Source organism: Pteropus medius, unplaced genomic scaffold (genome assembly GCF_902729225.1).
Source record: "Pteropus medius unplaced genomic scaffold, Ma_sr-lr_union100, whole genome shotgun sequence".
Lineage (NCBI taxonomy): Eukaryota > Metazoa > Chordata > Mammalia > Chiroptera > Pteropodidae > Pteropus > Pteropus medius.
In genome coordinates, this window is record NW_024349799.1 from 13275927 (window position 1) to 13294084 (window position 18158).

The following is an 18158-nucleotide window of genomic DNA, read 5'->3' on the forward strand; positions in this document are numbered from 1 at the left end:
TACAGTGAGTGCTGATTATGGACCAGGCAGTCTTCTAAGCACCTTACGTGTAATTTTCACAAAAAATCTGGCATACTCCAAGGCCCCTCCCACCCATATCTCAAACATATCCCTTTGAAATCATAGGCTGGCCTTGCAAGATTGGTTACAGATCAGGTAGAAGCCACAATGCCTGGCTAATCAAATCTCCATCCAAGGACGTGGGGGAGCCGAGACAGGCACTATCTGGGGTAATGATATATGGACCAATTTTGTGATCCAGCTCTGCTCCAGGGCCCTGGGCACTCCCACCCGCTGTGTCAACAGCAGCCCTTTCCTAACTACGCATCTCTAGACCTGGCTCTTCTGAAACTGTCTCCCCTTTCTTGCCTTAAAAGAGCCTAGTTTTATTCAGTTTCTTTCCCAAGGCAGAATAACTTGGGTGGGGGATGTCTAGCAGGGCACTGGGCAGCTGCAGCCTGCCTCCAGGTCACCCGTACCAAGCAGCTGACAGGGTCTTGGGAAGAGACAGCAGCAGCTGCAGTGAAATTCCTCGCTGCTCTTGTCTGGTGCCACCCAGAGCAGGACAAAGAGTCCTAACAGCTGAGCTCTTATTTGGTGCTCCCGACCTAACAGTCTGCCCACCTAAGCCTCTCCAGCCCCAAAGGTTCAAGAAACCAGAACTAAAGGTAGGAACTAAAGTGGGTGGAGGACTTCGGCAGAGGTCCGCAAAGTGCCTTGGCATTCCCATTTCCTTAACACACGCCAAGTTAGCACCACACAGGCTGCACTTTCTGCCCCTTTACTGCCATTCCCTCCGGCCACCCAGTACAGGAAGCGGCACCCTACTGCACCTGCCTGCTCTGCGGAACTGTCTCCCAGGCTAGCCTATGGCAGGCACACCCACACACAGGGGTCTCAGAGAAGCACTTACAGCCCCTTCCTCCTTGCCAGGAGGGCCAGGCTTCGGCAGAGTTTTGTCTTCCTCTTTCACCTGAGGGAGCAAACAAAGAAGTCACTGGCAGGTCAGGGCTGGAGGATCCAGCACTAAAACTGCAGAAGGCAAGCATCGAGGGAGCTGTCTGCCTCAGGGGCAGAGCTCCTCAATGTTCAGAAGTACTAGAGCTACAGACCTAGGCAACAGATATACTGTCCTGGGGTCAAAACTGTCCAGTGACAACTTTAAGAATGAAAAGTCTCTGTGGGGTGAAAGCCAAGTACACTTGCCCTTAGTGACCAGCCACGTGGTCCACTGGGGCTGTCGAAAGAGGTCCACCCATGAGAGTGACATCATGGCCTTGGTTACAGGTTGGATAGAAAGATCTAGCTAATTCAACTCAGGCTAAACTGCAAGAGTCACTCCTAGCTCAGACAAGAAGTGGTCTGAACAAGAGCCCGCTGACTTAGTGGCTGCGGAGAGAGAATAAGCCCAGTGTTGGGGCCAGCAGAACTCGATGTAGGTGGCCCCATCAGGCTGGCTCCGGCTTGCTTCTAGGCTCCATACAATTTCCCCCAGCACAGAGCCGGAGTGTCTTCCCAACTAGACGGCTGAGCTCTGGCTGGAGGCCGGAAGTGGGGTGGAGACAGGGATTCAGGAGGCCAAATATCTTCCCGACCTCAGACCCACAAAACTGCCAACCATGCAGCTGAGCGAGGGAACCTCAAGACTAGGGGCGGGCTGTGGAGAAAGGAAATATGCTTGAGCTCTGGCTGCTGTGTCTAGGGGTTGTGCTCAGCCCAGGAGCTAGCTGGCCGGAGTCAGAGGGGAGGAGTAGAGTCAGGGGCCAATGGCAGATATCATAATGCATCTGGGAAAAGGACAGACAATATAGATGCTCTGAAGGTTCTTTCAGTTGAGACTGGCTCAGAATAGACCCAGAGGGGTAGGGCCTCAGTCTGAGAGAGCCGTCTCCTCTTCCCCTCACTAGCATCTCTACCTCCAAAAGCTCAGGTAGTCCTAGTGGATTTCATTTCTCTTCTTTATTCAGTCACTTAGGACTACAGAAAAAGACAGGTCTCTTACCAGTCCCACCCTACTCTTGGCATGCCTTTCTTTACAGGCACAATGCAGTAGGAGCTCGGGAAGGAGTCTCTGATTCCTAAAGGAAAAGATCCTTAGAGTCATTATAATTATCCACCTGCGGGGGACTCTCCGTTTGTAACCAGCTTCCCTGGCTAATTTTGAGCTCTAATTAGCAGTGCCTAGGGCACTGACCAGCAAGATGGCCACTGCAGTTTTAACTCTGCGTCTTGCTCATAGACATTTTCAGTGGGCTCAAGCTTCGAAGTTAATTCACACTGCCACGGTCAGAGGGAGAAATGGCATTTCTTCATCAGAGTGGACTCTAATACTTTAGAAATTAAGATTGGAGCAGAGAAAGGGAGGGGAGGGGCTGGTGGAGAGGGAAGGAAGAGGAGTGGCAGATACTAGATCTGTGCCTGTGGCCCCCCATGGATGCCCATCCCTCACTCCACCCCCGCCCCCAGGGACCACACCATGCACTAGCTCCGGGGCACTTAGAGGGGCAGCAAGTGCTCTAACACCCCACACACACATGCACACTCATTACTGCACACAGTGCTGTTAGCTCGGGCACAGGGATGGCCCAGATTCCAAGTCCACTCCGCGTCCTTCACCAGCTCCAAATCTGTCCTCCTCCCTCCAATGGCTTGAGCATGGGACCCTAAGAGTCTTACCCAAGTGGTGAGGCATTGGGAAACACCGGCTGTTGCCCCAAATGTCTGGGATACTAGGCCCAGCTCTGAGCTCAGCTCTGGATTTAGCCTGAGGCTGACTCACTACCCGCACCGGCCCCCCCTGCACCCCACAGCCGCAAAGGGTTCTGTCTGTAGTAGGTCATTACCCAGCTGGGAACTGTGTGCAGCACAAAGGCACGCCCAGGTCTGCAGCCTGAATCACCCTCTGGACCCAGGCAGCCAGAAGGCCTGGCTCCTTCTCCTACCTTCTACAGCCCACCAGACTCGAGGAGACCCAGTTCCGAGACCTCAGAGCCAAAGTCATTCCCAGCGGCACTTCCACAGTAGCCCACATTTCCAGGGGTGAGTTAAAGCAGCAGAGGTGGGGTGGGTGGGAAGGGTGTGGGAAGGCTGTGGAAGGGTTAACTCGGAGGGGCACCAGTGGGACAAAAGGCAGCTCAGCTGCTAGAGGTGGAGCTCAGGGGAGGAGCATGACTCAGCAGCAGGAGCCCATCCAGAGAGAAGAGTGAGCTCACTGGCCCCTTGGTCATTCTAGTCGGTCCCCAAATACACACACATGCCGCATTCCACCTTTAGCTTCCAAAGCTCCCTCTCTCACAAGCCAGTCTACTGTCTGCATACACCATGCCAAGCACACAGGAAAAGTGTAAAGATTTTGAAATCCAACTTTCCTTTTGCTCCCAGAAGGCGAACCTTGATGAAAAGGCCATAGCACCAAAAGTAGCCTGCACTCTAGGTCAGAGAAGAAACGGGGGTGGCCAGGGTCTCGCAGGGACTCGGAGTCTTCCTAAAGGCCAGGACCTGCCAGGACAAACACTGTGGGCAACAGGGGAAAGGCAGGATGGAGCAGAGAGGGAAGGATTATGAAGCTCAAAAGATCAGAGGAGTAAGAAATAAAATATTAGAAGGGGAAGGCAAGGTAGGGTACAGAACTTAGAACTTCCTGTCCTTGGAAGCTGTGTGCCCTTGAATAAACCACTTCACTTCTTTGGGCTTCTTTGTAGAATTAGAAAGTGAACTAGTCTAGATAATGGCTAAAGTCTTTCCTAAGTCTGGCACCCTAAGAGTCTGGGTGGGGAGAGGCACTCAAGCACTCAATTCAGGAACCAAAGCTCCTGGCCTGTGACCTGGAAGGGGACTAAGGGAGCTGCTCTAGGACCCAAGCAACTTTGCCTTTTGCCTGCAACACACTATTCCCCACCAGGGGTAAGAGGTCTGGAGAACATAAAGCCATCCCAAGAAGACCAGAGCTGGTCCTCTTGAAAATCAATAGGTAGAATCTGCCTTAACCCAAGGAGAGACTTCATCCAAAGAAGCCATTCAATTCAGTGATGTTTAAGAACTGGTTCATTTTTATTACTGCTTGTAATGATTTAACAGCGAAAAATTAAAGCAATTTTGTTTTTAATGAGTTATTTTTAATTTGCTTTGCTGACTTTTCTATTTTATTATCTAGTTCATATCCTGGAGACTTTAAGTTTGTTTAATTAACTCATTTGTTCTTTGATCTCCTGCTCCAGGTTTCCTTCTGTCCAGGGAGAAGCACATCTGCCCCGGGGTGTAAGGACACCATTCACACTTGGGCCAGTTCCTTCACATCAACTGTTCCTTATGAGCATCATTCTGAACACAAATGTGGGGTTCTCCCCAGAGGAAAATCACTCTGTGGCTTTTATGCAGAACTGCCCAGATCTTTATCCTGTCTTCCTCATCACTGGATTTTAACCGAGATTTGCGTAGGATCAAGAATAACCTATCTTTATCCAAGACAGAACAGGTAAGGAACTCAGTCCCAAAGATGGTGGCAATGTCTCTGCTACAGTCACCTGCAGAGCTGGGAACTGTTGGCTTTCTGGAGCAAGGGTGGTTGGAAGCCAACGCCTCTCTTCCTGACTTGTTCTCTCTCTAGAGAGTTCATCCATTTCCAACAACAGCATTACCTACTGACTATGGACTCTGTAAAAGTATTTAATATACGTTTTTCGAGTATAAATCTTCTAATGGTCTCATGACATGAGAATTATTGTGATTCCTATTTTACTGATGAGGAAAAAGACTCAGAGAGAGATTAAGTCACAATGCTGGTAAGTGGTGGAGCTGGGATTTGAACTCAAGTTGCTCTGACTGCAAAGCCTGTGCTGCTCTCTTAGAGGCCCATCTTTTTGGCTGTATTAGGCAGGGTCAGAGGGGCTAAGTTATCCTTAGTTTCAAACTCTGGCTAATATTCTGCATCAGTGTCAAGGTTCAGGAGGTCCAGGTCAAGCCAAAGCACAGATTAACAGGGTGGCATTCACTAGTGTCCAATACGCCCAAATGAGTTTCTGGACTTGCGAAGGGAGATCCCACCACAATCCCACCACTTGCTGAGGTTCTGACCTCCTTCCTCTCTGGCATTTCTGGTCTCTTCTCTTGAAGAAGGGAAGAGAAACTAATGCTCACTGTATACTTACTATGAGCCAGGCACAGTGGTAGGCACTTCAGACTGTCTCCATTTAATCTTCACAACAACTCACTTTCTGGATAAGGAAATCAAGAGGGTGAGTACTTTGCCGAAGACACTGTAGCTAGTAAGTGGCAGCGCTGGGATTCACAACCAGGATGGATCTTGGTGAGCTGTTTGTGTGTCTATAAAGTTCCCTGAACTCTGATTTCCTCAAGGGCAGGACTCTCTTTTACCCATCATACCGGGGACACTTAATAAATGCTTGTTGCATACAGTGCTGCAATGGGGGTTCTTTGTGCAAACCTCTTCTTCCCATTTGGTCTCTTCCCCCAGCTGTGAAGTATGGAGAATAACGCTTGCCCATCCCGATTCCCAGGGATGTGGGGGAAAACAAGGGAGGTATAAGCTCTAAACTTAGCAACAATAAATAGATAGTAAACTCAGTGCCATGGGGTTGAGGGGAGGGCTGGGACACTGAAATTGCTTATGAGCAATTTGTGGAGCAACAATAGTCATAAAATGCTTCATCCTTTAGCCTGGCCAACCCATCTTCAGGAATGTATATGCACTGAGCTGACTTAGAAAAAGGAAGAGACCGAAAAAAACTTGCAAACCCATGCAAATATTTTAAAAGATCCACTCTATAATAATAGCGCCAAATTGAAAGCAACCCAAATGCCTAGAATTAGGGGAGGATTGGGTAAACTATGGTACTTCGATACAATGCACTGTTGTCATTTAAACTAACAAATATGTGGACACTGTAGCCATATGGTAAACTCCACCAAAAATATCATCAATCAAAAAAACTGGAACCTAAATAGTATACAAACAGTGATCATTAATAGTCTTGTAAAGTGCATGAATTAGAAACACTAGAGACACTTGGTATTTATTTTGTTATATATTTGCCACTTACTGTTTATTTCTACTGTAAATAGTCAATAAAAAAGAAAATGCAGAGGAGATAATAGTTAAAAACATTTGTTCTCAAAGAGGAGAAACCCAAGAAATGTGCCAAGTAACCCTTCTGTGCTCAGCCCCAGAAGGCTTCTAACACTAAGGGGGTTGGGCCAGGCTGGGTTTTACTCTCTGCATTGCCGGAAAGGACTATCCACTCTTAACCTAAAATCCTCTGAGCCCCTCACAGGAGAAACTGGGGGCAAATGCCCCCAGGAGAGTCATTCCACCCACCAGATACCCTTTTAGGCAATGGAATGCCCAGCCTGGATAAATGCATCCAGGCCCAAGTGCTCATGCCAGATGTCCACGTACTGTGAGACTGCAGGGGCAGCAAGTGCCCTGAGAGAGCGTGCCTAGAAAACGAGACGATCCCCTTGCCTGTGCCCAAGGGAACTCGGCACATCTCCCCTCTGCCGACACACACATCCTGGGCTTCTCATTTGGAGAAGAAAGAAACAGCATCCTCTTCTTTCTCCTTTCCCACTCTGAGGTGCAGAGGGTAGGTCCTGGTCCTAGGTGACCGTCTCCCTGCCAGTCCTAACTTAGCACCAACTTATGTAAGGACTGGGGTGGGGGCAGGAAGAAGGTGTAGGGAAGAAATAAGTTCTCTGTATTAAGCGCCAGGCACTGTGCTGAAACCTTTACAGGTATCATCTCATTTAATCCCTACAGCATCCCTCTGAAGTAAATACTGGTATGAGTCCTACTTTACAAATGAGCAAAAGGAGGCTCAGAAATGACATGCCCAAGGCCTCATAGCAGTAAGTAGCACCTGAGGACTCAAATCCAGGTCTGTCCTCCAGCAAGAACTTGAGGCTCACTCTACGGGATGAAAGCAAGCCATGCCCCCCATCTGAGTTCACCTGTACTGATGTCCTTCCATGACATCGCCTGCCAGAATAACAACTTGGGTAGAAAGCGGGGGTTTCCATAGATGATCTGCCCCTCCACCCATGATCTGACCAAGCTTCACAAAGAGCTGCTTGAGAATAGCAGTTCTGCAGGGAGTGGCCTGAAGGCCACACTGCCACGCAGGGAGGGAGGGGGAGAAGAGCCTGGCAGGGACACCGCGGCCCCTCTGGTTCTGCCTCCAGTGAGACCCCTCCCCCACCCCAGGGCGGAACAGAAAGCAGCCAAGCAAGGGCCTGCAGGCCAGCCTGGAGGAAGCAGGTGCACTGGAATGGCTTCCTGCTGCCACCGCATTTGCAGAGGGCCAGGGTTTCCTCCTCTAACGGCCAGACCTGCTGGAAGCCTCCCTTCCCCAGGGACACTCGTTGCCCCTCTGCAGGGCACTTTGCCGTCTGCCTGGCCATCCTCATGCATGGCCCCGAATCTGCGACCTGGTACTGGTGGCCTGGTGGCCCCGGGTTGAGAGGGCTGGGGAGTCGGCTAGACCAGGAAGCACCCGCCTGTCAGGGTGAGGAGTCTCTCTGGCCCCACCCTCAGCCTGCCCACAAACCTCAATCCTGGTGTCAGTTTTGTGACTGGGCTGGGACAGTCCTTGGGCACAAAGAGATACAACTGCTCACGGGCACATCTCAGGCTTCCTCAGATACACCTCTGCACCCGGCCGGCCTACACACTGCCAACTGCTGACACAACCGAATACCTTACCCTTGGTGGCTGGGCAGGGTGGCGCAGCGGGTAACAGAACAGACTAGGAGGCAGCTACGTCTCTCCTCACTTGCTTTTTTAAGGAACTTACTCCTCTGGAGTAATCTCTGCTAAAAAAGAGACTTACAGACAGACAGGATATCCCTAACATGGCATCTGTGTCCCTTCCAAGTATCAGACCCATAGAAATGAAGAAAGTGGTGCTGGTCCACTCCTGAGGACAGTGAAAGGAGGAGACCCTGACAACCCCAAGGGCCACCCCTCTCGAGCCCCTCTCTCTTGTCTAACAGGAGGAGGAGCGGGTAGAGGACTATGCTGGTAACACAAAGCAGGGTCAAGACTTCCAAAGGCCTGAGAGGTGCTGGGCTTCCGGGTCCTGGAAGAAGACGGCATTCCAAGGAATGGAAGCCATAAGCACTAATGGTTTGTGGGGAGGGTGTGTCACAGCCTGTGGGGAAGCTGATGCAGTCTCAGGACACTGAGGTTTGGAAGATGGTGCCTCCTCTGAAGCTCCCAAAGTCCTGAGTCAGCCCCAGCAGCCCCGGCTCTCACCTCAGAGGCCTCATGAGGCTCAGTGGTAAGGCTGCCGGGGCTGGGTAATTCCCTCCCCACCAAGAAGCTCAGAGAGGAGCCCCCAAGGATCTCCCACTCCTCCTTCCCCACCGCATCAGCCACATCTGGGGAAATAACAAATAGGCTCCTCCTTCCCTAAATGAGGAAACAGCACGAGGAGCATAGGGCATTTCCGGGGTGGGGGGTCAGAGGGACACTCACCCGCATGGCCTGGCCGGGTACAGCCCTGAGCAAGGAGACTCTTCTCCGATGCTGCTCCGTTAGCAGCTCAAAATAGCACTGACTGCAGCCCCGCCCCCATTCCCTCCCTCTCTTCAGGCCCCTCCCATCTGGAACTGCCCAGCCCTGGCCAGAGCCAGACCCAGAGTGAGTAGCCTGGAGAACTGTGGGTACCAGGTAAGCTGCCTGGAGGGAGAGGGTGTGACAGCGTGCACAGTAGGGAAGAAGGAGGCTCTTAGAGTAAGGACATGGGTGAGGGGCAGGCAGTGTTGGGGGGTTAGGGGAAAAGGACTGGGAGAGTGGGACTTTCCTACTGACACACACCCGAGCTCCAGGACAGCTGAGCTGATATGGCCCCTAAAAATAGCAGAGGAATTTGAGACCTGCGCCCCTGCCCCACAGGCCAGGATCGGGACAAACACATATGTGTTCATGTACACATACACACACACATACACACTAGCACACATGAACACTCGATCATGGCAGTGTTCTTCAGAATACACAAATCACAGGGTCACCTCAACCATCTAATTACTGCAGCAGAGGCCAAGACAACAGGTAACATCACGTCCACTACAACACACAAAGCCCACTGCACACTGTGCCCAAACAGCAGCCGCACAGCCGTCCTGTAAAGTCCAGCAGGAGCAGAGACCTATATTATCAGTCTGAGGCCCACTGTTGCTGCCTCGTTATAATAAATACACTGGGGTCATTGAATCAAGCGCATTCTGTGTATATATCCCTCTCCCCACACAGCCAGTGACTGTGCAGGCACAGAGGAGGGTGGGGTAGGTGGAGTGCGGAAGGTGGACCTTGGCTTTGAAGACAGAGGAAATTGTGGGCATTTGGCCAATGAGCAAGGGCTGTTGATGAAAAGTCTGGGCTCCTCTCAAAGAGAAACCATGGCCCAGCTGTCCAGTTAGCATCACAGACTGCTCAGACCTGGGCTGGGGACTCTAGAGAGGCTGAAAGAGGAGCTGGGCGCAGGCAGGAAGGAACCAAAAGACAGGCCTTTTGAAGCTGTCTCAAGCTGTCAGCTCTGCAGAGGAAAGGAAACAGTCACTGCCTCTCTATTTTTCTTCAAGAAAAAAATTATGGTGGGGTGGGGCTGGTAGGAAGCCCTGGAGCAGAGCTATCTCCCAACCAATGCCCAACCAGGGTGGCTGAAGACCCCCAGGCCTGTCACCCAGGCCAGTCCTGTGAGCCCCCTGGGTCCTGTAAACAGTATTACTTTCTCTATAAAAGGTTGGTAAACACTGCCTGAAAGGACGAAGCCCAGCTCTGCCTCCTACCTACTGCTCACTACAAGCACAGCTACTCCGGGCCATTAGCACACTGGGCTCTCTCCCGGCTCTGCTTCTGAGGAGTGGCTATCTTCCCCAGAAGATGGTTTGCCCTTTCTGGGGCACGTTCTGTGTCACAGGTCTCCGTATCCCTGGTGTTTACTTGAAACAGTGATGCCAACCTTAGCTGTACACTGAAATCCCCTTTGGGACTTTAAAATACTAATGCCTGGATCGCCCCTGTCTCTTTCTGATTTAATTGGTCTGGGAGGGAGGCCTGGACACTGGGATTTTTTAAAGCTCCCCAAGGTGATTCTTACATGCTGCCAAGGCTGAGAACTGCTCAACTCAAAGGCCAGTATAAGGCCTAGTGCCGAGGTACCCATTTGTTCAATCGATGAGTGTGAATCAGTGAATGAATGAATAAATGAACGACTTAGCTGTGTCACTATGGGCAGGCGACTTAAATTTTCCCCATATGTCAAATGAGGATTATGCTGCATTGACTCTTTCACATGGTTAGTATGACTGGTGAAATCTCAGTGAGTGAAAGGGTTATGGTTTTCAATGCATGGTCGCCAGACCTGCAGCATCAGTATCACCTAGGAATTTACTAGAAATGCAAATTCTAGGACCCGTTCCCAGACCCACTGAATCAGAAACTCTGGACATGTGGCCCAGTCAGTATCTGTGTTTTAACTCAGCCTCTAAGTGATTCTGAGAACCACTGCTTTGAAGGAGTTATTTCTAGTGTACCATGGTTAAGTTAGTGAGACGTCCAGAGCCAGACTGCCAGGTTCAATCTTGGCTCTTCCATCCAGTAAACTAAGCAACTTAATCTTGGGCCTCAATTTCTTCATCTGTAAAATGGGAAATCATAGTGCCTACCAAATAGGGTTATTATAGGTGTTAAATGAATTAGTACTTGCAAAGCTCTAAGAACAGTATCCAGCACATAAGTTTTCAATCAGTTTTAACCATTATTATCTATCTGTGATCTTTAAGGGGAAAAAAGAGGCATCATAAGCAAAATTACCAGGTAACTGAAGCCTACTCCCTTTAGGAACAATATATTTCCTATCTTCAATAGTCTTCTAAGTTCTACTGCTATTTCCAATCATAAAAATAAAATTTTTATAGACTAACTTTCTCAAGTAAAACACTGAATTAATCTCAAAGATCTCAAACTCTGAGCTTCCTCTCTTGAACCTAATTGTTTCCACTCCACCCTGTTCCAAAGGGCAAGTCGTCCCCATGTGATGACTCCTGATTTCCCAACCTAGCTTCTGTCCCCCCCTGCCCCTCCTCCGCAATGCCCCCAGCCACTCTCAGAGGACACCAGCTCAGTGTAAGCACCACAGTCAACATGAAGTCTCACTATATGCCCATGTTAGGAAAGCCAGACACCCCTTGTGTCCATATATCTGCCTTTTAGTTCTTTTGTCCCCTACCTCTGTCAGGCTATATCAGCTGTCACTCTGCTTGTCAGCAGGCCTATCTCCAGCAGTCTCACTTCTTCCTAATATGCTGTTGCTGCCAAAGGTTAGAAAACCAGATAACTGAGCCTGAGAACAGAGTCCAGAGCAGAGCGAGTGAGATGTCAGAGCCTGCAGGCTCTCCTATGAGTGAAGGAAGGGCCTGGGTTTTCACATACAGATTTGGTGTCCTCTACTCTGGCTGCTCAAGGGCCTTCTTAGGCCTACCTGTCATTCAGCAGTGCTCTAGAAGATGATTTCTGGATGTCTGAGGTGTCACTGTATCTACACAGTCTTGTTCTGAATTACTAGTAACCACGTGCCCATCCACGCCTTTCCTATTCAGATGACGATCCTGTCAGTTCTGTCTCTGAGATGACTGGTGTTACAGATGGAAATCATCTGTAAAACCGGTTTCACTTTCCTTCATGAAAAGGGCGGGCCTCTTCATTCAGAGGGGAAATCTGAGGCCTTGGCAATCTGCTCAGCTTCACGCACAACCACAACCAGTTCCTCTGCTGCTCACAGGTTGGTGCTGTCTCAGGGCCTGATCCATGTCTCAGTAAGCTCAACTGATGGTTCTGGGGGAGCCTTGTGATCACTCCCACGACCAGCCAGAGCAGACCACCTTCAGAACCCTCGGCCTGACTCCAAAGTCAGGCCCCTCCTTGCACTTCACCTTCGCTTTTCTGTCTCCCTCTCCTCAGCCCACCTGGCTTTCACTCTCTCAGGCAGGTCTTCCCACAGTCGCCTTCCCTCATCACTAGCCTTGACTGATGAATGCCTCTCCACCAGCCCCTCTACCTTCCCAAACTTCGCCATCTCTCAAAGTCCATCTCAAGTTCCACCTCCTTTATGAAGCCTTCCCCCAAACCCAAGGCCTACATGGTAATGTAGTGAAGAAGCATGGACTCATAGTCAGATACACCTGGGTCTGACCCCACCCAGCTCAGCCTTTTTCTTGATGTCTGACCTAAGGGAAAGTTACTCAACTTCTTAAGTTTCCATTGGTTTTGGAGTGGGGTTGTGAGAATTTTAAAAGAAAGTACATGTTAAGCACCAGGCAAATTGTAGGTAGTGATTAAATTATAATTTAAAACCATAGCATTCACTGTCTACCCCTAAGTATCACTACTCACATATGGTAGTTATTGATTATAATTACTGTGGTGCTCTATTAGATATACTGGAGTCACATACTACATGGAGTTAGATTCTAAAGTCAGCATGTAAGGCAAAAACAGAATATAGTTAAAAATACTCTTAAAAATCCCTTAGATTGTTGATTGCCTACAGCCATGCTATCCTGAACAAGCCTGATCCTGTCTGATCTTGGAAGCTAAGCAGGGTCAGGCCTGGTTAGTACTTGGATGGGAGACCACCTAGGAAGACCAGGTGCTGCAGGCCTAAAAAATAAGAGATTGTAAGATGACAAGGTCCTTGCAATCTGTAAGGTCAACCAAGGGTTGCCTCGCCTAAAGAAAAAAAAATCCCTTAAATTGCCTTCAAATTATAGTATACATGGTTTTGTATATATTATTCTATATATCTGCATAAAAGCATGATGTATAGTCAAGGGCAGCTTATAACAAATACACAAAATACAATGTTTATTATTTTAGACAACAGTATTACAGGTTCTTATACAACCATAAAGTTGAATTTATTGAAGTTTAATGTGTATATACCACGACTATACAGTATAAACTAATGTTTTGATAGTAATCTATTTGTGTCATATGTTTAAGCCTTCTTTCCCTGGACGGCAGGGACCATTTCCTACTTCTTTTAGATCCCATCCTATTCCCCAGCACTAGGACCATAGCAGGTGTTCAAATCCATTGGATTTAACTAACTGATCTGAAAGGTACAGGTACGAAAAGCCAGGTGGAACAGAATGGGGAACAAAGGGATATCTAGATAGAGTAACAGCTTTAACGACTCTCCTCTGCAATATTGGTGGTGTGGGGTAAATGAAAGGTCCTTGGCTCTGTTTCAGGCAGTGAGCCAGGCAGAGTGGCCAAACAGAGCTGGGGGCAGGCAAAACAGGAGGCTCTGAGAGGTAAAGGAAGTCTCCCTTATTCAACTAGTAGTGATGTGTAATACCTCAAGGTGAACACTGTGGGGAAGCACAATGCTTGCTTCTTTTTCAGTCTCCACACCACTAGACTGAGCCTGAGGCTAGTTTACAGGGAGATAGTTTGGAAAACATTAGGCTGAGGTTCTAATTAACTTCTTAACAAAAGAATATTCCTCTGACCCTATTTGCCTCACTAGTTCTCCTTTAAACCAAACTTCTTTTTAAAAAAAAGCTATAAACACTGTTTCCATAAATGTATACTAATTGTATAGTGCTTGTATTATTACTAATTTGCAATGTATAAAATGTCACTAATGGAACTCTTTATTTAGGGAAGTTCAGGGGTGTCCTGTTTCAAGCACTCAGCTCACAGGGTGGGGGAGGGCGTGGAACACTTACGCTTCCCACTATCAAGGTGACAGATGCATTCTCTCAGTTCCTCGGCCCCAGTGCCTTTCTTCTCTTGGGAAGGATTATCCTTTATTCCTTATTTGTTTGTTTTTTGGTAACAAATCTCTTCTCTTTTATGAAGTACCAGTTTGAGTAGGCAGTGATTGGTACCTTTTGAGATACCAAAATTATTTTGAAATTTTACTGGACATTGATGACCAGTGGATACCGAAGTGGAAGAAGACCAACGACCCCCCTGAAGAAGCCTAGGGATGGCCGCAGGGAGGGGAAGGAGGGCTAAGAGGCAACCTGCCTCGATGAAAGATGCACACTCAGAGCTGGGCCGCCCAGAGCTGCGCCCAGACACTCCGGCTCTCAGAACTCCTCAGGGTGGGACTGGGTCAGCTCCAGGCCCGCACTGCCGCCTGTGCTTCCGGGTCCTGCCTAGCGGCCGGCGCAGGGGCGGAGCCGTGGGCGGAGCCAGGCCCAGCACATGCGCCGGAACCTCGGATGCACCCGCCCTGAAGCACCACTGGAGCCCAGCAGAGGGCAGCCGCTCCCTTCTTACGGGCCCACAGGCGCCGAGGCCGCAGGATTTCACCCCCGCAGGGCTGGCCTCTGGGCCCCGCCCCCAAGAGGCACCCCTAAGAGCTCGAAGCTGAGGGAGCTGAGGGGGCTAGGTGGCTCTGTCCTTACCCTGAAGGGACAGGGCAAGAAGAAGCAAGGATGAGTTCGAGGACGACTTTGCTTTCATTACTGCTCCATCCCCAAGGCCCAAAACAGTCCCTTCTTATAGCACACACTCAATAAATGCTTATTGAAGGAATAAAATGGATGAAGGAATGACTACGTGAACAAACAGAAGACTCCAGGGACTCCTTGAGCCTGTGTGGGTGGGAGAGGTCTGGGACAAGCGATCCAGAAAGATCAGCGGGCATGGAGTGGCCAGCACCAGATCACTGCCCCAGAGTGGTCACTGAGGCTTAGGGCTCCATACTCTCCCAGCCTCTGCCTTGGCAAACCCAAAGGTCTGCTCAGAGCCTAGTGACACCACACCATCTCATGGGCACAGAGCCCAAGCAGGGATGTCTGGGCTTGTTCTCTGCTAAGACCAGAGGTCTGTCCCCTCAGATTCAGGTCCTGGCTGCCTTCAGGGACCACTTGACTGGCAGCTCCAGTCAGGCCTCCTGCTCCCTGCTGACTCCTCAGCTTGTGGATTTCCTCATGGCCCCTGGGGATTTCCAAATTGCCTCTGCTTCCTCAAGCTCCCACAAGGCCCGAAGCCAAGGGCCAGGCTTGAGGACGGTTTCCCAAAATCCTCCACACCCCTGCCCCAAATCCCATCAAGACTCGGGTCACTTCTGAGTCTGCTAAATGCACCACAGACTCGATATTCCCACCCCCTCTGGCAGACATGAGAGAATAAGCATAATGAAGTATTGTTCATAAATGACAACTCTTCTTTATTTCCATAGAAGAAAAAAAGAAAAGCCAGTTTAAGGGTCAGCCATACCAATTCAAAAAATATATCAGGAAGGTCTTCTGGGGTATGAGAATTGGAGGCCTGTGGTGTTTCTTCTCAAAGTCAGAGGCTCCTTTAGGAAAGCAGTTTCCTCTAAACACTGAACATTCAAAAAATGTTTGAGGATCTGTGTGTTCACCTCTGCAGGCCCCTATTGGGACTGTTTTTAGGCCTCTTTGAAGTAAAAATAAAGCACAAACCCGATCCCGACAGAAGCAGGAAGGAAGAAGCAAAAGCTTCTAGTTTTCCTACCAACCCACCACCTCCGCATTAACAGCCCTGGCCAAATCCACTGGGGCATGTGAGCACCTGTGTTTTGACGCCAGGCAGAAAACATGCTTGATGAGTGGGGAAGCACTGCCCCAGTTGTGGTGGCACACAGCCAGGGACTTACTGGCTTTGGGATATCAGGATTCCAGAGTTGGTGAAGTGTAGAAATTGCCAGAGAGGACAAGACTTCCTTCATGAAAGGAAGGGAAAATGCCACCATCCCCAGCCTCACCAGGGAGCTGCAAGAGGGGACAAGCCTTCCAGAGCACCTCACCATTTCTTTCTGAAAGCTGCCTAGAGTCGCGCTGTTCAATATGGTAGCCACTAGCTATGTGTGGCTACTTAAATTGAAATTAAATAGAAACAATGAGGATACTTCTGATTAAATTAAAATCAAATCTGATTTAAAATTTAGTTCCTTGGTCACACTGGTCACATTTCAAGTGCTCAATAGCCGCATGTGGCTAATGATTACCAAATTGGAAAGCACCGACTACAGAACATTTCTGTCTTTGCAGAATTCCATCTGGCCTAGAAGATCCTCCTTTTGGCTTGTTCTGATCATCCTTGCCAAAGACTCCTTCAGGTGTCGCCCTTGACCACCTGCTGTTCTCTCTCACCCCTGCCCCAGAGTCTGCTTAGATTCCTGTCCCCAGGCGCCTGGCCTTGATCCCTAGCCCTCAGAAAGAAGTGGGAGAGGGGACTTTGGTCACATGGTAACACCCAGCCTGAGAGCAGAAGCCTAGGATGCAGAGGGGCTGAAAAGGCAAGGCTGAATGGAAGCCAGACTCAACCCCCGACCCCACCCCAAGGCATCCCAGGCTTGGGAGAAAGCCCCTCAGTGCCATACAATCCTTCCTTGTTTCTGCAGTCTCTGGACCATGCATGGGTAAGACATCTGGAATGTAGTGGCCTGAGGGCTTCCCCACATCACCCACTGCTGGGCTCATCTGATATTAGTGCTCCCAAAGACAGAGGTCCCAGCAGAACCCTGAGCTTTCAAGGGCAAACAAGTCCAATGAAGCCTTGTCCCAGGAACTCTGCCATGGAGCAGTGGGGGCCATAACTGGACACCGCCCTGTGTCGCCAGCTGGATGAACCAAATGAGGAAGAGGGAGAGAAGGACATGGTGGAGAAAGAACTTTGGGGCATGCTTAACATGTTAGAGAGGTTCAAACAAGCTCTCCAACCCTGGATCTTCAGAGGGGACAAGGGAACGGGGTATGGATCTGACCGCTATCACATTCTATCACAAGCACCTAATTTGAAAGGTGTTGCTACGGTCATTAGAAAATCCAATGGGAGCATCTGGGCAAGCTCATATATGTGATGCAAGGAGCAGAGAACAGACCTGGGAAATGGCAGGTCAGGGCTGCCTCTGTTCTGTGCCTCAGTTCCATCCTCAGTTCCTGCTTAGCCTCAACACAGATGGGCAGTCAGAGGCACGACAGGTGTGAAGAAACGAAATAAGTTGGAGAGACACCACAAAAAAAGTAGAGTTTGTCTGTTCAATTGGAAAACTAATAGGTAGAAAGAAGCCTGATATTCCAAAGGTTTTGGCATCAGCTAAGAATTTGACTGGAGGAAAAGTATCACAATTTTTAAAAACTGGCATCAAACTACAGACTAGATTGGAAGCCCAGGGCAAAGCAATCTCACTCTGAGGCTACCCTGTGGCCCTGAGTAAGTTTGGGGACCAATCTGGGATTTATTTCCCCATCTCCATCTGGAAGGCTAGTAAGCTAAAAGCACCACACTGGTGCCAAGAGTAAAGCCACCCCTCCCCCCACCCATGAGCAGAACTGAGTCATTAACAGGCCTGTGGGCAAATGACCTATCAAGCTCCCAGGCACCAAGTGCTTCCCAAAACTCAGAGACAGATTAATGATGATGACGATAATGCTATTTTAAGCAATTTCTATATATTGATTCATTTAATCCTCAAAACACCCTTATAAGGAAAGTATAATTATTATTTTTACTTTACAGATAAGGAAGTCGAGGCACAGAGAAAGTGAATAATTTTCCTAAGGTCACCTTCTAGTAGGCAGCAGAGCCAGAATTCAAACCCAAGCAATCTATCTCCAGAGTCCATGCTGTACCCAATATATTAATAATACATAAATAATCATATGCAACTCCCGATTTGTTGACCCTTCTGCCTATGTTGCCTTCCTCCTCTTTCCCTCTCCAAAATGGGCTGAAGGCAGTTCCTACAGCCCAATCCAGCCTTTCTATCCAACTTCATATTTGCCAAGCTTCTGTTTCTCCAGCAACAATAAGCTGAAGTTTTTAGATTTTGAAGAGAATGGGTTGGGAAGGAAGGTATGGGACTCTTCATCGCAGTCAAAGAAGAGAGATATCAAAACCAATGATCTAAGAAGACACAGGGCTGGGTGGGGAACCCAAGGCCCTGATAAAATCCAGAAAACTCTGTCTTCCCCAACTCAGACACCAGGTCCTCTAAGTTTGAGGCTAGCCTTCCTCTAGACAGAGAAAGTGAGGGCTGGTTAGGACTGGAAGCTGATAGCAGAAATGCTTTGGAAGAGTCTAGGGAAAAAGGACAATCCAGACTAGGTTCTGCAAAGAGAGAGAGAAAGAGAGAGAGAGAGAGAGAGAGAGA

The 18158-nt window shown here is 49.2% G+C and overlaps 1 protein-coding gene, 1 long non-coding RNA gene and 1 pseudogene across 16 annotated transcripts in view; 2 read left to right on the top strand and 1 right to left on the bottom strand.

Annotated features, from left to right (window-relative positions):
• Positions 1-18158, bottom strand: part of MYO18A (myosin XVIIIA) — a 91129-nt gene that overhangs the window by 52546 nt on the left and 20425 nt on the right. The window contains exon 1 of one of the 15 annotated variants that reach the window (XM_039886173.1): positions 8492-8560. The exons of the other annotated variants lie outside the window; for them this stretch is intronic. Coding sequence (XP_039742107.1) covers positions 8492-8497 — 6 coding nt within the window. The 5' untranslated portion in view covers positions 8498-8560. Of the gene's footprint in view, positions 1-8491; positions 8561-18158 lie in introns of those variants that run through there. 15 annotated transcript variants of the gene reach the window in all.
• Positions 7948-11558, top strand: LOC120620989 (uncharacterized). The gene is made up of 3 exons (XR_005658056.1): positions 7948-8140; positions 8609-8686; positions 9761-11558. It is a non-coding gene; the product is annotated as an uncharacterized LOC120620989 (long non-coding RNA).
• Positions 12562-12680, top strand: LOC120621195 (uncharacterized; annotated as a pseudogene).